This window comes from Rissa tridactyla, chromosome 1 (genome assembly GCF_028500815.1).
Source record: "Rissa tridactyla isolate bRisTri1 chromosome 1, bRisTri1.patW.cur.20221130, whole genome shotgun sequence".
NCBI classification, from domain to species: domain Eukaryota; kingdom Metazoa; phylum Chordata; class Aves; order Charadriiformes; family Laridae; genus Rissa; species Rissa tridactyla.
The window spans coordinates 87,578,374-87,598,355 of record NC_071466.1 but is presented as its reverse complement, the minus strand read 5'-3'; the positions used below and the strand labels follow the sequence as shown (position 1 = coordinate 87,598,355).

The following is a 19,982-nucleotide window of genomic DNA, read 5'->3' as shown; positions in this document are numbered from 1 at the left end:
CAAAAGTTCTGTGTGATTTCTGTGCATCAGTGTGCAATATACATGAGCAAAGCTATAAATTGTAACCCTCAAAATACTAATGCTACTAATTAGATGTTTAATGACTCTGGGATTTACTTGATATACATTCATTATTTTTTCTCCAGAGCTCCGAAGAACTGCAACTTTCAGTGGCCCACATCAAGCAAATTATTGGGATTTTAAGGGACTTCATACGCTCTCCTGAGCAGAGGGTGATGGCTTCTACCATATCCAAGTTGAAAATGGATTTGGACTTTGACAGCACATCCATCAACCAGATTCATCTGGTGCTGTTTGGATTTCAGGATGCGGTGAGTTTCTCACCCTGTGCAGTGGGGGAGGAATTCTTCCCGGACAGAACTCACCTCAGGGGTGAGCAGCTTCCCCATTCTTCCTCACTCTTTCTCCTAGTACTGTAGAAGGGCTTGAACGTCACAGTCTGGGTATGGTTTGAAAGCTCTGTAGCCTAAAACTGTCAAATCTGTTGTGTAGACTTTCCAAGGTGGGGTGGTTTTAGTGACTCATGCAGTTGTTACTTTATAAAACTTCACCTGACTGTTGAAAAACAAGGTTCTCTTTCCTAAGGTTTAAGCAGATGTTTTTTGCTGCTACTTTAACTTGCTTATTCACTTATAGGTGAACAAAGTATTAAGAAATCACTTGATAAGGCCCCACTGGATGTTTGCAATGGATAACATAATTCGCCGTGCAGTCCAAGCAGCAGTCACTATTCTTATTCCAGGTAAATCAAAGCAGCTGAAAATAATCTTTTTTTCTTTTTTTTTTTTTCTTAAAAAAGGCTGTTGGCATATCAAAGAGTTACAGCAAATGGAACAGTTTAGATGTTTAATCTGTCAGCATGCCATTAACTACATCCCCTGTGCCACCACATCAAAGGCACAGGGTCACAATGTTGTACAGCAAGAAGTGTTGATCCTGGAGGATTAATGCTGTACTCGCAGTACAAAAGCACATAATGAGGAGATAACCAGGGGTTCTGCACCACCAGTGTGGTCCAACCATGAAAAAAAAAGGCAAATTAAATTCAATTCAAGCCGGAGCTTTTCTAGTAAGAAAGAAAATGACTCTGTACGACATTTTAATGACATCCAAGGTGGGTAACGCTGCACAGGTCTGGTTATGTGTTCTGAAAAATGATGACTGAGCTGTGTAACAGATGCACAGAAGGAGTGTATTAATGCGAGGAGGAGTATGATTTTGGCCTACAGATGGATAGTAGGAAAAACCACCACCACCGAGGGGGAGGATAAATTATGAAGAACGGTCTAGGAATAAGTCTAAGTTGTAAATTTGCAAGTAGTTTTGTAACTCTTTGAAGTACTGAGCACCCCTTCGGAGAGCACTTAGTGATGGCGAGCCCTTCCAGTCCAAAGTTGCTATGGCTTTCAAGCCAAATCGGCCAAATTTTTTAGGACTTCGTTTGTAGGAGAAGAATGCCAGCTGCTCTTTGATGGGAAGGGTGGCCACCTGCAACAAATCCTGAGAGAACTGGCGTTAGAAATCCTGCCTGGAAAAGAGGAAGGCTTTGTAAACTCTGTGGTCCAGGGCATTAGGGGACAACAACTTTTTTTTTTTTTTTTTTAAAAAACAACAAACAAGCCAACCTTTCAAGGATTTATCGTTAATACATTTTATTAATTATCTTATAATTCATTTAATCACAAATGTATTTGTCATCTCTACAGCTGTAATCTACAGCTATCTACCTCTGCTGGTATGCTACAGCTGAGCTATTACAGTGCCACTCATTTTAGGACTAATACCAGAGAATCTGTGGTCCAGCTCGTGTAAGGCGTTGCTACTCCCCTGCTCAGGGTTGTACGGAAGCGCGTGGTGCAAACAGTCACTTTTCTCACCTGACGCTTCCGCACCCACAGTGATAAAGAACTGTAGTACCTCTGAAGCCAGACTTGTCCAAAAACATTCTTACTCTTACACTGTTTCATTTTACCAGAGCTTCGAGCTCACTTTGAGCCAACGTCAGAAACTGAAGGTGGGGACAAGGACGGCGATGAAGTGGAGGAGAGTTACCAGCCCACTGAACAAAATGGGGCTGAGGATCCCACCGTCACATCAGGAGTCAGCACCCTTAGTTCTGTGGTGTCACAGGAGGCTCAGCAGCAGCTGAGCCTGGAGTTGGGCAGACTTAAACAAGAGACGTTAAGGTAACCCTCCTATAAAGAGGCTGGATTTATTTTCAGGCAGCCTTTGAAAAGCTCTCGGGCGTTACTTTCTACAGTGACGTGCACATATGTGACATAAATGCCACTCACCTGGTAGGAGTGCCTGGTGATACAGGAGGCCTTCCAGGGACACCAGAATGTTGGTGGCACCGATATGACAACTCAACAGCCTTCAGTACAACTTTTGTTTCTGTGTAATTATTTTTTTAATTGCAGAATGTCATGTTGGATCTCTATTGTTAAGTAATTAGGCTTGTGCAACTGTGCTCCTTTCCTTCCTACCTTAGCTCCTTGGAAGCCACCTGACCCAGTGGCAGTGCAAGGGAAGGCCAGAGCAGCTCTGTCCTGGCCCAGCGGACAGGCTGCCCACTAATTAGCATAATCAGAACTCAGCGGAGCCCCTGTCCTGTTTCTCATGGGTTATGTTTGTAGGCTGCTGTGTTAACAGCGGAAGGTCCCATTCTTCTTTATGGATGTGATGTAAACCTGTGACCAGAAAGTCCCTGGTAAAACATCAGTGTTACGCTGCTCCGCTGTAAATCACAGGATAAAGGCAGCAACACTCCCCACAGAGGCCGCGAAAGAATAGGAACACAATTTACAAGCTATTTACTAAATTCTGCAAAGATGAAAGCCTTACAGTGCCACCACTAAGCTGAGTCTCAGACAACCAAAATGAAATCTCTGAGTCTTAAAATATGTTATTTAAGAGAGTATATCTCTCAAGCATCTCTGTCCTTTGGCAGTCATTAAAAATGATAATTATTTTCTGCAGCTAGACTTAGTTGTTCTCTCTCATGCACTAACAGGCTTTTGGAAAACCTTGTTCAGAAAGAGAAAGAGTATCAGACGCTCTTACGACAATCTTTGGAGCAAAAAACTCAGGAATTACGCTTGCTTCGATTAAAACTTAAACCTGAAGGTATGAGGAGCTACTGCATGCTTTGACAGTTGCACATGAATATATTTGATCATGTTGTCGTTTAAAAGCTAAAAGATGGTCTATTTTAAGCTTCAGTAGTCTGAAAATCGCTACTTTTGCCCTAGTTTTGAGGTGTATTAACCTGTACTTTTGTTTTCTGTTAAAGACTCCCAATGGGCTGCAGCAACTTTTAGAGAGAATGCAGACCCTGAGCTCACAAACTGGCTGAAACAACAAGGAGCAGACTTGGATGCCATTAAGAAGGTAAAAAAGAAAAAAATTAAAACCAAAATATCACCTTTAAGAAAAGGTCACTGTAGTCCTAATTAGTAGTTTGGTTTCAGAGAAGGAATATTAATTTAGGAATAAATTTGCCTTTTAGTTTGCTGAAGAAGATTATACGCTAAGTGCTGTCCTCAATGATATCACTAAAGATGATTTGCGCCATCTTCAGCTGCGGTAAGAAAGTACTTCTTAGTTCATTGTTAAGTGCTTAATTAAAGTAGTTTGTTAAAAAAAAAAAAAAACACCCCAAACCCACTTTTTCAGAAGTTAGGTTATTCAAATAGGTCAGTGATAGTTCAGTGGTAACTGCTGTGAATGTCATCTCTGATTTTCTGTTAAAGTTTTTCACTTCTTAACCGATGCAGTGTAACAACTCCGCCCAGGTGCTGCAAGCCATCTAAGTTCTGGCATTTATCAAGGTTGGCAGCTATTTCTGCACCATTCAGGATGATGTAATCACATGGGAAATAGGCATAACGAACTTATTTTTCCTACCCATTGATTCAAGTCCTTTCATCACCATTCTGTTAACCCCTGGCTGACCTGGAAGAAATCACTTCCGCCATGAAGTATAGTGTTTGCTGTGTACTGTCAGAACTGGTGTATCCTTGCGATTTCTAGATTTTACTTCTTGCTTACTTAAAGTAATGGAGATGAGGAAGTCGTCCCTAATTGTTCTCCGTTCTTCTTCATACAGGGGTGGTCTTCTCTGCAGAATTTGGAATGCGATATTAAACCACCGACAAACATCTGGTAAGACCTCAGTGCAGAAGGTTAATGCTTCAGATGGAGAACATGTAATAGTAATAAACAAATGAAAGATACATTCCTAACACTTAAATTATTAGATGTACATATGTATGTATAGTGCCTTGCAAGTTTTGCACAATTACGTGGCTTGTTTGACCATCAGTGTAAGACGCAGTGAATCGTAACAGCTTTTAAGTTGGTGTCAATGCACTTAAATTATTTATGAAAGAGTAATGCAGAAGTCAAATGCCTGTCAATGGAATATAAAGCATTAGCTGAGGAAAAAAACCCCTTTTCTGCACAACAGGCACTGCACACCTGAATTGGCTTTAGCATTGTGAAAAATGTGAACTAAAAATGTGAACTTAAAATGTGTTACAGTTCTGCTGGCTGATGGGTTGAGCAGGGAGGGGATATGCTAGAGCATATGTCATCCCTTCACAGCTGAATGTATACAGTTTTTTGTATTAAAGCTATTCTCACTCAACTACTAAGAAAAGCCTTTTGTGATGTTTTAATTTAGAAACTTTTCTACAGCCAAAAAATAGCATCTAAATGAGGTTTTGGTGGTTTTTTTGGGGAAAGTGGTTCATCAAGAAACAAAGCAAACAGACCACCAGATAAATGTTGTTAAAGTTTAATTTTATTTTTTTTTTTTACACTGTACATAACACATACAGCAATCCAAAGAAAAGTCAGTAAAGCAAATACATAGCAATTTAAATAAACAACTGCTCCTTCTCACCAACATTCAGTATGTTTAAGAAAATCCATACTGAGATGGATTTCCCTACACCTTTCCTCTTTTGAAAGAGCTTTTCAATAAGCTTAAGGTTTGTTTCTGAGTCATTGCAGTTCCTGTAAAAGCATTCACTTATTCTTAGGAATAAGTTATGCCAACAAAAAAAGGCCTTTAGCAGACAGACTTGTACCTTATCCACTGGTTTGGGCCACGTACTTCAAAGGGTGGCTCATTGAAGTAGATGTGGTTACCTAGTTCTTCCAGTGGTGGCTCTGGGTCAGTGGTAGCAAACTGAGCAGCTTCCTCGATCTCCTTCCTTACTGCCACATCAATTTCCTAAACCAAAACCAGATGCTTATTGTAAGACAGCTCAGAAAACCCCACATCATTTTGAATTTAAACACAATAATTAAGTATTGATCAGAATTAGTGTTAATGCTGTCTCTAAATATAAATTAAAAACCTGTGAAAATTTCCCTCCCACTGAACTGCAGTCCCTTTTGGATAGTGCAGATAACTTACTGCCAGAGGAACAAGACCCCACTGAGCCTCTACTCTACATTTTCGATTCTGATTCTGCATAACAGTGTCAGTGTCAATTGTTTTTTAAACAAAGGTGATGAAAGCATTTACAACATTTGCCTAGAGGGTTCCTGGCTCCTTCACGAGAATTTTTCACTATTGATAATTTCGCTTATAGAGATGTAAGCCATTCCCCAGTAGTCGAGATACCTGGGTAATTTTGATTTCTACATGTTAGTATATGACAAGAGCTGTACTTGAACACTAACACCCACACACAGCCCTGCACCGCTGAGTTACACTCAGCACCCACTTTCCAGCAGAGTGCAACTTCCTTAGTTGGTCTGCAACAAAAACTCACCAATAAAATTGGTTTTAAAACAAACTTTAAAGAACTTCAAAGAACAAGTGATGCATGCTGCCCTACAATGAGCTTTTTCAGAGATCATTAGTGTGCGAACGCTCAAGAGCTTGCTTAAATAGCAACTAAAAGCTGTACCTTTAATTCCTCAATGCTAGCAAGGTTATTGTTGACCATTCTGTCCTTCAGCAAAGTAATGGGATCACTTTTGCTTCTCACTTCTTGAATTTCTTCTCTAGTACGATAGCTAGGAGCAAGACAAGCAAAGACATGAACTTCTGCAGTAGTATCCTTGAATAGAGGTGAGGTTCTGGACACGGCTCACTTAGAAAAAGGTGTGGCCAAAGAACGCAATGAAAACACAGCAACAGTCATCATTCAAAGGGTGGCACAACTGCATCTAGAACACTCTTAGGATCTGTAAGCAGCAACAGAGCTGAAGTAGCTCCAGACTTGAGTATAACGTAGGCAGGGAAAGGGGAGCAATCCCAGCCTGAGATGGTTACTACAAGGGGCCATGTTTCCTCCTTCCCATCTCGCCTTTTTGGGGGGGGAGGGGAGGCAGATGACTTGCTGCATGCTGCCAATTGACTAAAAGTTCCCAACAAAAGTGCTGGGATGCACCTCTACTTCATGTAGATCAATTCAGATCTGTCAGCTGGTGCAACAGCCGAGTCATTTTGGCAACTGTATATTTATATTTATTTTTAAGAAGTGTTTCACTCAACTGGACAGTCCAAACTGTTCCTATAATTTTAGCTTACAGGATTTTAAATGCTCTAAAACCCCTGGAAAAGCACACTGCTTTTCAGTCAAAGCTTGCTTAGAACACACCATACAGTCACGCTGAAAGCAGAATTCATTACTAGAAAGTACAGAAGTTTAACTGACTTTGTGCTTGCTCTGAAACTAGATCTCTCAATCCTACAAGTAAAACAAGTATGGCCACAGATTATCAACTAAGCAATGACATGAGACTGCTCAGACCAATTTCATAATAACCTTTATATGCACTTCACAATGGATTTAAACATTGGATCCAAGAGTTTCAGGATTTTGACCATCAATACTTATTTGTTTTCAGTGAATGCCAAGAAAGAATGTCACAGTACCTTATTCCAGGGTCACTCATACTGTGGCCATGATAACGGTATGTCTGTAACTCCATCAGAATAGGACCCTTAAAAAGAAGAGTGTTACCACCTTGAGTGACCAGTTTGTTGTTCTAGCAGCAAGTATTTGCTATATTTGGTGAATTGCACTAGTGATGAATGATATTAAATCAATGTTTTTTCTCAGTTTAATTTACATAACATTATCACAACTAGTAAAAGGAAACTTAACTCTTTTCAAATTAAAGCCTACGTTGATATTCTTAGCATTTATTCTCATGTTCTTATTGAGCAGCATTAATTCCTTCCCTTCCACTGTCATTCGACCATTACAGACTTTCAGTTCCCTGTTGTTTCACTGCAAGATTGTAACTCTCAAAACTTTGTTGTTCTGTATGAACCTTTTTCTTTTCCTGTTGTATGTCCCAGCACAAACATTATTTCACCAAATATTAAAAATCTTTGGAACCAGTGTATCATAGTTGGGTGACAGACACTAATGGTGACTCACAAAACTTTTACTTCACTTTCCATTTCTTGTAAATATAGAATGATTAGTACTTTCCTTGACGATTCCCCTAATTAATGTCTTCACAAAGAATACAACTGCCTGACAGTCAGAACCCCTTTCACAACAGAATTTCACTGGGGTAGAAATGGGGAAAAGGATGACAGACAATCAGAATATATATATTTTTTTAAATGCTTGGTTAATATTAGTTGCATGTTAATGAATTATAAGAGTTTATAAGAGTTAAAGAACCACTCAATTACTTACAGGTTCAATACTATGGAGAAAAAATGGAGTAAAGGTCAAATACAGTTTCAGCACTGACTGGAGAAAAATGGGCTAGATGATAAGGAACTTTTTCGGCACCAATTATCTGGCTAAGAATTTCACCTATGGAAGAGGAATGACAATTACAGACTTACTTTTCCAGCTCTACAGTACTCAGTTGCAAACTTTGTTGCTTCTCGAACACTGAGAACATCCATGCCATCCACCTAGAATCATAGAATCACAGAATCTTCATGGTTGGAAAGGACCTTTGAGATCATTGAGTCCAACCACATGCACACACACACAAAAAAAACCAACCCAAAACAAAAAACAACCTACAATCTCTGCCACTGGAGCATTCCCCGAAAGGCCAAATCTAGGAATTCACAGTTTCAAATTTTCCTATATTTAAATAAATATTTATAAATATATTTGTAAATAAAGGTGTGTGCATGCATATCCCCCCACTTCCACCGTGTTCCCCCTCCCCCCGCCCCCCCCCAAAAAAAAAAAGCTGGGTTTGTCCTCACCCTAAGCCCTGGAATGAAGTCTCCTCTTTTGTAGTAGTCAGTGCTGGCTGCAGCTCTCTCAACTGACGTTCCCATTCCGTACCGATTGTTCTCACAGATAAAAACACAAGGCAACTTCCATAAGGCAGCCATATTGTATGTTTCAAATATCTGGCCCTGAAAGAAAAAGAGCAAGTTACATCTAGACAGGGAGCTCTGCCTTCAAGCATTAGGATCTACTGAAAATCATTCAGTTGCAGAGGTCTTGCTAGGAGAAATTTTAATACTGAAAGTGATGTGAAATCAGCCACTTGCTGCAGCTCAGCAAGAATAAAAGAGAAGCTACACTCTATAAGGTAACTTTAATCTCAACTAATAGTTTATAGAACTTAATTTTTAAACCTATTTCAGTTATGTGTGGTAGGGTAGCACAAAACCTTCAACTGAAGTATTTCAGCTACAGTTGTAAAAAACTTCACCATTGATTTATCTGTCAGGATGCTGCTACAGCAAAATAAGAGAGAAATTCAACCATGGTGACTGCATCAACTTTGCTACTCTAAGTCACAGACAGGTGATCTCCACGTGTGTTTTGAAAGTAATAAATTGTATCAGCGGTACACCAAACCACTGCTTTCTTATCTATCTGGCTCATGTCTCTGCTGATAACAAGAGACCGGCCGGAATGTCAACACTAAGTGGCTCTGCAAGATGGTCTGTCCTCTCCTCTGTCTTCAGAAATGTAAGTTACATGTCACTGTCATCTTCACTGCTATTGTTCAGAGCTCTCCTTATAGCACAGAGACTTCAGGGTGTCACACTTAGGTGACCCATGTGCAACTGGAAAGAGGATAACCAGAGTAACTGCAACCCCCTCCTCCCATGACTTGTGCAGTGTTCAAATAATTAACCATTAGCCCCACTCACTCCCTTAGTATCTAGAGCTCTCCAGGAGGGAAGGCACTGAGAAGCTTCCCCTCCGCTCCAGCAACAAGGGCATAGTTCAAAGTGGGGGTGGGAAGGACAGAGATCCAAAACATGATAAAAAAATCCAAGCACATGCTATGTTCCTGGTACATAAAGAGGATCTAGCAATTAACTGTTCATCTGAACCACCACTCTGAAGACTATGTAGTACTTGAAACACACCCCTACTTAAATGCCTAAGACAACACAGGTAAGATGTCCCAGTGTCCAAATTTGAAAGACGCCCGGCCACCTATGTGAAGTTGGTCTCAGTGAAGAGCACGTCACAACAAAAGCGCTAAGAAAAACTGCAGTGGGCTGTAGGACAGGCGGTGTACACTGTCTTCGCTCTCCAGGATTGGTTTTTCACTATCAGTGGACTCCATTAATAAAGCATCCTTGCAGCAGAAAGCTCAACACAACAATCTCAGCATAAGTTCCAAGTCAGATGTTGCCTGGGTTGCAGGTACTATGCCGACAGGGTGAAAAGTGCTCTCCCACCACCCTGTGGAAAGGCAGAGCTCACAGGTCACAGAAGGGAAATTTACCCAGAGTCACACTCCTCCTCACAGAGCCACATCAGACAAAGCTCACTTACCTGGTTGGCTGCACCATCTCCATATAATGTCAGACAGACTTCATTTTTATCAAAGTATTTACAGGCCAGCGCAATCCCAGCTCCAAGAGGAACCTATCACAGAGTAGGGGACAAACCAAAATTTTAGAACAATGTTTAAAGGAGCTGGAGACAGACAGCTTGTGAACAGTAGAGAGACATTTACGCTGTTAGAGACCCGCTCAACAAACAAGTCGTTACCAACCCACTTGCATTTGTTCCAATCTGTATTACAGCCAAAACATAAACATTAACTAGTTCTCAATTTGATTCATTTTTGCTACAGTTCACAAAACTGTGAGCAAACCAGAATAAAGACATAATAGCCGCAGAGCAATGTATCTGCATGCAAGCTCACACCACCAAAACTGAGAGGCAACAGCAACACACGACATGAGCTAAATTCACAGAATCACAGAATGGTGGGGTTGGAAGGGACCTTAAAGATCACCTAGTTCCAACCCCCCTGCCACGGGCAGGGACACCTCCCACTAGACCAGGCTGCTCAAAGCCCCATCCAGCCTGGCCTGGAACACTTCCAGGAATGCGGCACCACAACTTCCCTGGGCAACCTGTTCCAGTGCCTCACCACCTCTACTGTAAAGAATTTCTTCCTGATATCCAATCTAAATCTCCCCTTTTTCAGTTTAAAACCGTTACCTTGTGTCCTATCATTACACTCCCTGATAGAGAGTCCCTCCCCATCCTTCCTGTAGGCCCCAATTCAACTTGTGCTTTGAAGTAGAAATCGCGTATATACCTGAGCACCAACAATACCATTGCCACCATAGAAGTTTTTGGTATACATATGCATTGATCCTCCTTTTCCCTTCACACATCCTCCTTTTCGACCTGAAACACAAATAACAAGCAATTTATTTTTCGGAGGAAAAATACTATACAAATGGGAACATCTAATTCAATTCCTAAAGGCAGGAACACTGAGACCATGTTGTTGTCATTAGATCTATGTGGAGTTAAGACACAATGGCCTCTCCCCAAAGAGTTTACAGTTGAATGTATCACAAAACAAATAAGAGAAGGGGGAAAAGAAAAGAATGGTAATGAAAACATAATTCAGGAAATGCAGAATGAGATTAAGAAGAAATTTTAAAACCAACCAAGAAGTTTCAGTGTCCTACTATACAAAAGCACTTTCTGATAAATACGGGCTTTTATGGATTCTGCCAGCTAGGGCGAAAGCAGGGGAAGAAAAAAAAAAAAAAAAAGGATTGTCTAATTTTTTTACTCACAGATCTATTTTTCTTAAGTGTAATTAAACTTCAGTAATCTCCCTCCACTTTTGGTAGAAGCCTTTCTTGTATTTTAGGTACAAACTCCTGATTGACCAATGTAACTTTTTGTTATATGTTCTACTTTTCTTAGAACAATCTGCATTGACATCCACAAAACCATTTGTTGGGGAATCATCAATTCTCCTGAAAAGTCCTTTTCTATAGTTTGTTTCTTGTACGATCTTATCTACTAGTCTTACTTTGGGTGACTCTGCTTCCTGCTCCTTCAAACACTTTTTAATTCTGTCATTTTTTGGTCATTGAAACTCAGGCTGTCTTTCAGTTTGGCATTTTCAGTCAAGATCTCTGTTTGCAAGAATCAGCTCTAACAGCACTCCTCTAGCAGCACTCTAACAGCACTTGCCCCAAGCGTCACTTCTTGGAAGAACAGTCTGTGTACTGCTGCTGCTCTTTCCCAATTAAAAGAACCCCACTAAACCCAGACATAATGCTATAGGAGATGATGTGTGTCATGAAAAGAAAGAAATAAAAAAAACCCACCACATCACCGACATTTGTAGTTTCAGGGCCCATAGTAGAATTGAGCCACAACAATCTCCTCATTTACTATCTGTCTTATGAGTATCCAGTAACACTTGTCAAATCGATCATCCACCACGTTATTAATACGCATTCTTAACGCACACATACATTCTTAGTATACAAACCCATACCTCTTTTCTCTACCTCCAAAATGTGCTTTCCTGTATTAACGTTTCAAGTATGCAAATTCTCAGCTCAAGTCTTTATTATAGCAGTGACTCATAAAGGCTTTCAAACTCCTTCATTTTTCACTTCTGGCATCCCTTCACAGATCTTTAAGAGCTCAGACAGCTGATCCTCTCCTCTCTTCCCTGTTCCACCTATGACCTTACTGTGAATAACCATCTCTCTTTTCTGCAAAATCTTAGATCCATCTAGATTACCATTTAATATTGTTACAGTCAAATTTTCTCAAACCATTCAGTTTATCACTACAGGCAATGTTTATCAGTCTTCCTAAGACTTGAAAATCCACGGCTGTCTGCTAGGGAGCGTAATGCTCTGTCCTATCGAGAATAAATGCCTGCCACCAGCAAGTTCCATTTCATCAAGCTGCTGCAGCACAGCAAATACAGCACATGGTATCAAGAAAAATTTTCTGAATTTGTGCTTTAGTGGTTGCATCATGAAATTATAAAATTGATTTATTCTGGTAGGTCACTAAGCTGCTTCTGAAGCCTCAGTATGCTTTGTGCATCAACATTATTTTGAATTTGAATGAAAAATTCTGATGCAAGTACAGCGGCATGCAAATCCCCATTTTACTTGGCACAAACCTGTAAGTTCAGCGAGAATTTCTCGAGTAGGCACTCCTCGTGCGTAGGTAAAGCCATGAGCTCTGTAAGCTGTTATCACGTGGTCTGTAGGCTTTATGGCAGCTTCAAGCCCTACGCAGCAAGCCTCCTGTTACAAAGGAAAAGTAAGCTTAGCAAGGAAGAAACGCACACAACTTCCACAGTCAGCAGTGTGGCAAGGGCTACCTACGATCCCCCATGTATCACAGATCAGCAGAAAACATGAAAAGCACAGGTACAAGAGACTGCCTTAAATCCCAAGGGGCGGCAGGCCTAGCGCTACAACAGCCTTGGGCTCTCAATTCCAATCTGACTGTAACTAACAAAAGCAGACGGGAGGGGAACCAGAAGCCGCAAAGTTCTGCAGACCTTTTCTACACCCATCTCCCAAATGAAGCATCTAAACAACTGCAATTCAAAAATGGCAGGGGAGAACAGACAGACAGCAAAGTTTCACTAAGTTCATCAAGTTCCTTCTGGCTGTTGCTTTTTAGTGGGCACATGATCTGTGAGACACTGGAACAAAAGCCATCAACGAAGCTTAAGGAGGAGGATGTGGGCCTCCAAATGTGTTGAATTTAATATGCTGTAGTTGCTCGTACCTCACATTCAGCTGATCTTCAGCTGCACCTTGTCTTCTCCCTCTTCCTATTGCTCTCCCAAGATCTCACGGATAACTTTATGTGCTAAGACATTGTTTTTAAAGAAATAACGAACTAAATCATGGATCCAGCTACAACTTCAGACACTGTACAGAGATATTCAGTTCTAGATTTACTCTCCACTCTATTGCATTAAGTATAGTACGACAATATAAAACCTCTTGGAAAAAAATTTCTCACCTGACCATCATATAAGTGGCAGAAGCCACGAATAATCTTCTGCTTGTACAGCTGGTCAGCCTTCAGCTCCATGCGTCGTATGGTCTGCATTGTCTTGTAGTAATGGAGCCCCTCCTCTCGAGTCATCACTGTTGTGGTACTAGGGCCTTCTTCCAAGCGATGGAGGTCACATTTCTGCAAAGTTGAAGGAGTAGTCATTTCTTGAAAGTAATGAATACTATTTATGAATATCATTTTTTTTACGATGTGCCATTTTCAAATTCAGATTTTAATATCTTTTTAAAAAAGAGAGACAGCAAAACCTAAATTCGTAGGTCAAAGTAACTGTAAAGTTTGTGCAATATTTCCAAATTCAGAGAAATAAAAGCCTTGTAATAAAAACAGATTCCCACTCATGAAATGATGTCTTGTAGTTCCTACTAGCAGTAGATGAGCTACAGTCCTCGCAAAATATGGGAAAAGCACATTTCTGTGGTTGCTGCAGGCCAAATACTTGGTAAGAGCTACAGAAGCTTAGTGAAGAGACAAGAAATATAGTTTCCTTTGTGAAACAGTTTGTAAGCTCTGGTCCTAAGACTGGACCTCGCCTCTTCTACCACCACTTCTAACAAGCAGCAATAAACCACTGCTGCACCACCCAGTGCAGCCACCCTGCTTGTCAAACCCCCATGTGTACAGTACAACTTCCTCCCCAAACCGTGGACTCTACTGAGGGAGGGCTGATTTTAGACACCCATACAAAATAAACAAGTAAAGTTTAAAATGAAAAAATAATATTTTTTAAAAAATAAAATCAGTCAGGTTCGGAGGAACAGACCAAACAAATTACTCTGTCAGTGCATATTAAATGGCCAAAATACTACTATACAGGTTAAAGACAGTTTGTATTAAAGCCAAAGTCTCTCCAGAGCAAATCCAGTGACACCTAGATGAATTGGATATGACACACAGGCACGCTGCTCTTAGGACAGCTCTGCTTCAAAGTTCACATAACAATAGAAACTTAGGAGTCTTGTAATCAACACAAGACCAAACATTAAACCTGGTATCTGCTCAGAAAAGACTTTTCGTATAAACATATTTTCCCTCCCTTTCATCTGTGAAACAATTTTAATACTTAACAGGCACAGACAAATAGGAAGCAGGTAGAAGGAAAACCAAATAATTTCTTTCAGATTTTCTTTTATCAATTCTTGAATGAAAAGCCATCACAAAAGCTGCTGCCAATGGAAGCATCGCTCTTTCCTAAGACCTAGCCACAGTGGAAAGCTGACAGAATATAAAGCACGTTTTATGAGCAGCACCAAGTCAAGTATTAAAAGGATGCCTCATTTTTTCCTACAAAATCCATATGGACCTCAATCAGCTGCACATCTGGGACATAGCACCCATGACTCCATAAAAAAAAAAGGGAGATAGAAAGAAGGGCAGGCAGCAAACACAAGCTACTTTTTTTAAAAGCACTAAGGAAACATTAATACTCTTCCTTCAAAACACAAAAGGTTCATTAGCTCCTCTGTTACTCCATTCTCACAGTTGCATTGCAGTATCACAGCTGTAAAGAATGATAACTTCACATTCTTAAGAAACAAGTAATATTACTACATACTGCCAAGGACAGTACTTCCAGCTGCATTCAGAAATCAGGTCAGATAGCGAGGGGTTTGGTTCTGGAAATTCAAACAGTGTGTTTATAATTGAAAAGAAAAGGGGACAAGTCTATCATGTCAAGATCTACAACAAGCGCTTACACAGAATGCAGAATGCCAGTATGAAGTGTTCGGTTTCTTTACCTTAATTTCAAACGTGGCTTCACTTGCAAAGTCTGCATAGCTACGCGATGCTACCATCACTCGAGATGCCTTAAAACAAACAAGAGACAAAACCAAAACATGAGCAACATTTTAATTATCAAGCAAGAGTAGGTGAGTTCTCAAATAATCTCTAACAGTACTCCTAAACTGAAATAATTTGTGAATTGAACTCACCAGTGGCACGGTTTCACCAAGTCCTGCCTGACCAACCTAGTGGCCTTCTATGATGGAGTGACTACATCAGTGGACAAGGGAAGAGCTACGGGTGTCATCTGCCTGGATTCCTGTAAGGCCTTTGACACAGTCCCCCACAACATCCTTCTGTCTAAGTTGGAGAGATATGGATTTGATGGGTGGACTGTTCAGTGGATAAGGAATGGGTTGGATGGTCGTATCCAGAGGGTAGCAGTGGTCAACGGCTCAATGTCCAGATGGAGATCAGTGACAAATGGCGTCCCTCACGGGTCCGTTTTGGGACCAGTACTGTCCAATATCTTTATCGATGACACAGATAGGGGGACTGAGTGCACCCTCAGCAAGTTTGCAGATGACATGAAGCCGACTGGTGCAGCTGACACACCTGAGGGACAAGATGCCATCCAAAGGGACTTGGACAGGCCCAAGAAATGGGCCCGTGTGAACCTCATGATGTTCTACAAGGCCAAGTGCACAGTTCTGCACCTGGGTCGGGGCAACCCCCTATACCAATACAGGCTGGGGGACTGAAGGGATTGACAGCAGCCCTGAGGGGAAGGACCTGGGGGTACTGGGGGATGAAAAGCTGGACACGAGCAGGCAACGTGCGCTCGCAGCCCAGAAGGCCAACTGCATTCTGGGCTGCATCACAAGAAGCGTGGCCAGCAGGTCGAGGGAGGGGATTCTGCCCCTCTGCTCTGCTCTGGTGAGACCCCACCTGGAGTACTGCATCCAGCTCTGGAGCTCTCAGCACAGGAAAGACAGGGACCTGTTGGAGCAGGTTCAGCGGAGGGGCACAAAAATGATCAGAGGGCTGGAGCACGTCTCCTGTGAGGACAGGCTGAGAGAGTTCGGGTTGTTCAGCCTGGAGAAGAGAAGGCTCCAGGGAGACCTTTCAATACTTAAAGGCAGCTTATAAGAAAGACAGGGACAAACTTTTAGCCTTTTGCAATAAGATAAGGGGTAACGGTTTTAAACTAAAAGAGGGAAGATTTAGACTAGAGATAAGGAAGAAATTTTTTACGCTGAGGGTGGTGAAACACTGGCACAGGTTTCCCAGAGGGGTGACAGATGCCCCATCCCTGGAAACATTCAAGCTCTGAGCAACCTGATCTAGTTGAAGATGTCCCTGCTCATTGCAGGGGGGTTGGACTAGATGACCTTTAAAGGTCCCTTCCATCCTAAACTATTCTATGATTCTACATCCCTACAGTAGTAGAGAACTTTTATTTTGTACATATGTGCTAGAAGTCCTTTAAAACCCCTTATTTAAAATTAAGATTAGAAAAAGAGAACAGAATTTTAAATTTGTAATACTGTTGATTATCTAAAATAGAAGTTTCAAAAGACTGTGAAGAACATCAAAACCACAAAAAATAATTATTATTCCCTTCACATGCCAGATTGCTTATATGAATACAAACAGCCAATGCAGATTTTGATGACTCTCTGCACTGACTGGAATTTTGCCTTGATAGAACAAAAAATTTATTTGAAAAAAAAAAAACAAACACAAAACCCACACCCGAACAACAAACCACAACAAAACCCACCAGATTTCTGGAATATGAACTACTCTCACTCTTTCTTTTCAATACGAAGAGAAGTTGGGGGGATGCAAGGCAATAACATGAAGAGAGAGAGTATCATTTCAGTGGGTAACAGTACGGCCACTGCTTTAAAATGATATGGAAACACAAAAGGTGACATACCTGAGGATACATGGAATACGGAACAACAGAAAGGGTGGCATGGTAGGGGAGAGATAAGAAGGATGTTTAAAAATACATTACTGTTCTGTTTTACAGCATGAACATAGGGTATTGACTACTGAACATCTGGTATTTTTAGATAACTTTATTCAGTTTCACTACAGCATCAGATAGGATGTTCATCTGTCCATGCATGCGCTGTGGCCACTGCATAAGGAACGCACTACATCTTTAGTGGCAAAATCGTATTGCTGATTAAGCTACACAAAAATTTCAGTAGCTCGTTCAACCATGGAATTGACAGACATCTAGCTGAAGGTTCATTATTCCAAGATTTTGAGAATGCCCAGGTCACCGTCTCCAAAAATAGGTCTGATTGATAGGTATAAGGCTTGGAAAAAAGTCAAGAGAAGTTTCTCAGTCCCTCTTGGTTACCTACTCTGTTGCATATTTGATTTGGCAATCACAATCCCCTCCCTTCCCCTGCCCCATTATCAGATTAAATATTTAGAGATTTTAATTTAAACCAAGTTTCTACACTTTTTACCACAACGCATCAGTATTACTGCGAAGAAAAGCTATTTTACTTCTAGAGCTGGAAGTAAACCAAGAGTTTGGGTTTTACAGAATCACATAATGACTAAGGCTGGACGGGACCTCTGTAGGCCATCTGGTCCAATCCCCCTGCCCTGAATAAGACATAAAAGCAGAAGTTCTAATACGTGGCCAGTACACATGTCAAAAACAAACCTTGACAGAACTGATTCAGGCCTTACCTCACTAACAGCTCCCTAGGTTAGCAGCATTTGGAAGGGGGGAAAAAAGAAAAAAGAAAAAAAGAGAAGAGTAAGTAACTATAACAATTAGGGGAAGAGAAGTCAGCAAATTATTAGCCAGCCAGAGCACTGTAAGAAGTAATTTCCTTACAGGTAAGCTTTGCATCATGGAAATCGATCTTTATGCTTTGCAATATGCTCAGAGTAGGTATAAAATACTGCTTTATGGATTAAGACTGCTTCTATTTATTTGGTAATTTATACCTTCACTATAAATGCATAGGAACAATTCCAGATAAATATTTATGTATTTGGTAATCACTAGGATCCAAAAATTTGTACTAAAATATCCAACCCAGATCTAGTTTGGAATTCCAGGAAAATGCAGCATGTCAGGAGCAGGCCAAGTACTTGCAGTAAGGGACTAATTATAGGCACCCGTATTTTAAAATTTTGTATTTTACTTGTAATTAGGAAATACTTTTAGATATACAGTCCCAACACATAAAGGAAGATCTTCTGGTAAATCTGCTCTCTCGTGTTGTTCTCACAAATCCAGTCACTCACCTCCTTTTTCCTCAAAAAGTGAATGCTTAGGTAAGTGAGATACTTCAGAACAGAGGTACAGTAAGAGATTTGCTCTCAATGTCAAAAAGGCAGCTGACTTCCAATCACCAAAAAGTACCCTCTAACGCTGACTTGATCTTGCCAACAATTTTTTTCAGCAGGGTTAGTTTTTCTTTATGGCCACAGTCTTTATAATGGAATAAGGAGAATGAAGAGGTGAAAGTAAGTTTTGAAGACTTTTCACCCAAAAGAGATAAAACACAACAAATGAAACACTAACGACAGAAAAACAACAGCATTTGGAAAAAAATTCAGGAATAGATAAAAAGAGACTGTCGTTTGAGCAAAGAAAGGTGAAGCAGCTCAAAAAAAGGTCAGATGTCTGAATTTAGAATGGGATGAGAAGAGTATGTTTACCCCCTGTTTACGATCTGACCTGTGCTGGCGGTCTAAATATATATAAATAAAATAAAGCAAAGGGCCCAGAAAAAGGGTTCAGAAAACAATCAGAATATTTGATACGTATTAAAAATAAATACGGCAAAAAAGATGACAATACACAGAACCGACGGAGGCTCTCTGGGCCGGACAGCCGCAGCCGGAACGAGCACCCGGGCCCTGCCGTGACAGCGTGGGGGCTGCCGGTGCCGCGTCCGCCCCCTGCTGTAACGTCGTGCACATTAAACAAAAAAAAAACAAAAACAAAAACAAAAAAAAAACCAAACCCAAAAAAACCCAAAAGCGGTCCTACGGAGGTGTCACGCGTGGGCAGCCGCATCAGCCCTGCCTGCTCCTTCGGCGGCGCGGGGGGCACCCGGGCCGCCGGCCGTTACCCCCGGGGCCGTTCCCAGAGGACAACCCGGCGCCAGCCCACGCCACGCGCCGGGCGAGTGACGACTGAGGCGGCCCCTCCCGCCGGCAGCGCCTTCCCCCACCTCCCGCTATCCCCCCTCCCGCCACGTCCCCCTCACAGAGGGGCGCGCGGCAGGCCCGTTGGGGCCGTTGATCCCGGCCGCGCAGGTAACGGCCGCACTCACCGTCCTGCCGGCGGCGGTGGCGGCGGCGGCCGGACCCTGCAGCACCCGGGAGAGCGCGGCCAGCAGCATCTTGCGCATGGAGCGGGGAAGGCGCGGCAGTGCCAGTCGCGGGCCCCCGTCCTCGAGTCTCCTTCAGGCCGCCGCCCCGGCTGCCGCTGCCACCGCCAACCGCCCGGCCCACCCACCGGCCAACTGACAGCCTCCCCGAAGTGACGGCGCTCGCCACGCCCGCCGGGGCTGGCTGCCGAGCGGCGGGCCGAGCGGCGACTTCCCCTGCGTGCCTCCCCCGCGCCGCGCATGCGCGGGGCCCGGCCGCGGCGGGGTGAGGTTAGTTTCTTCAAAACCTTGGAGTTTAGCAGGCGAGCGCGGGTTGACGGTGGCTTCGGCCAGCCTGATGCCAAAAAGACTGTTTAGGACAGGCCACCTCTCCCCCAGCCGTGTCACTTTCCCCACCCAGCGCGGGCTGGGGCAGCGACACAGGCCTGAGTATCTCACGCTCTTGCTGCGCCTGAGTTGGGCTTAGTGGGAGCGCTCCCTGACTGCTGATTTTTATGCGCAGAAAGTAACTAAAGTGTTAAACCGGTATCTTTTTACTTCACAGGCATCCCACCCCTGA

At 42.2% G+C, this 19,982-nt stretch overlaps 2 protein-coding genes across 9 annotated transcripts in view; one reads left to right on the top strand and one right to left on the bottom strand.

Moving 5' to 3' along the window:
- MAP3K15 (mitogen-activated protein kinase kinase kinase 15) overlaps nucleotides 1-4,649 on the top strand; it is a 91,011-nt gene extending 86,362 nt beyond the window's left edge. For all 7 annotated transcript variants that reach the window (XM_054187433.1, XM_054187427.1, XM_054187466.1 and 4 more), the window contains 7 exons: nucleotides 147-332; nucleotides 658-763; nucleotides 1,997-2,207; nucleotides 3,035-3,147; nucleotides 3,314-3,411; nucleotides 3,530-3,606; nucleotides 4,130-4,649. In XM_054187433.1, coding sequence (XP_054043408.1) covers nucleotides 147-332; nucleotides 658-763; nucleotides 1,997-2,207; nucleotides 3,035-3,147; nucleotides 3,314-3,411; nucleotides 3,530-3,606; nucleotides 4,130-4,250 — 912 coding nt within the window. In that variant the 3' untranslated portion in view covers nucleotides 4,251-4,649. The remainder of the gene's footprint in view (nucleotides 1-146; nucleotides 333-657; nucleotides 764-1,996; nucleotides 2,208-3,034; nucleotides 3,148-3,313; nucleotides 3,412-3,529; nucleotides 3,607-4,129) is intronic.
- Nucleotides 4,650-4,807: 158 nt separating this feature from the next.
- PDHA1 (pyruvate dehydrogenase E1 subunit alpha 1) lies at nucleotides 4,808-19,569 on the bottom strand. Of its 2 annotated transcripts, XM_054221359.1 has the most exons (12): nucleotides 19,367-19,569; nucleotides 17,763-17,777; nucleotides 15,059-15,127; nucleotides 13,266-13,439; nucleotides 12,406-12,532; nucleotides 10,552-10,643; nucleotides 9,774-9,866; nucleotides 8,231-8,386; nucleotides 7,853-7,924; nucleotides 6,920-6,987; nucleotides 5,946-6,054; nucleotides 4,808-5,260 (listed from the first exon to the last, which is right to left on the bottom strand). In XM_054221359.1, the coding sequence occupies exons 1-12, from the start codon at nucleotides 19,442-19,444 to the stop codon at nucleotides 5,096-5,098; spliced, it is 1,218 nt and encodes a 405-aa protein (XP_054077334.1). In that variant the 5' UTR covers nucleotides 19,445-19,569; the 3' UTR covers nucleotides 4,808-5,095. The 2 variants fall into 2 exon arrangements, with proteins under 2 accessions (XP_054077334.1, XP_054077344.1); XM_054221369.1 differs by lacking the exon at nucleotides 17,763-17,777 and having other exon boundaries at nucleotides 19,367-19,568.
- Between the last annotated feature and the right edge of the window lie 413 nt (nucleotides 19,570-19,982).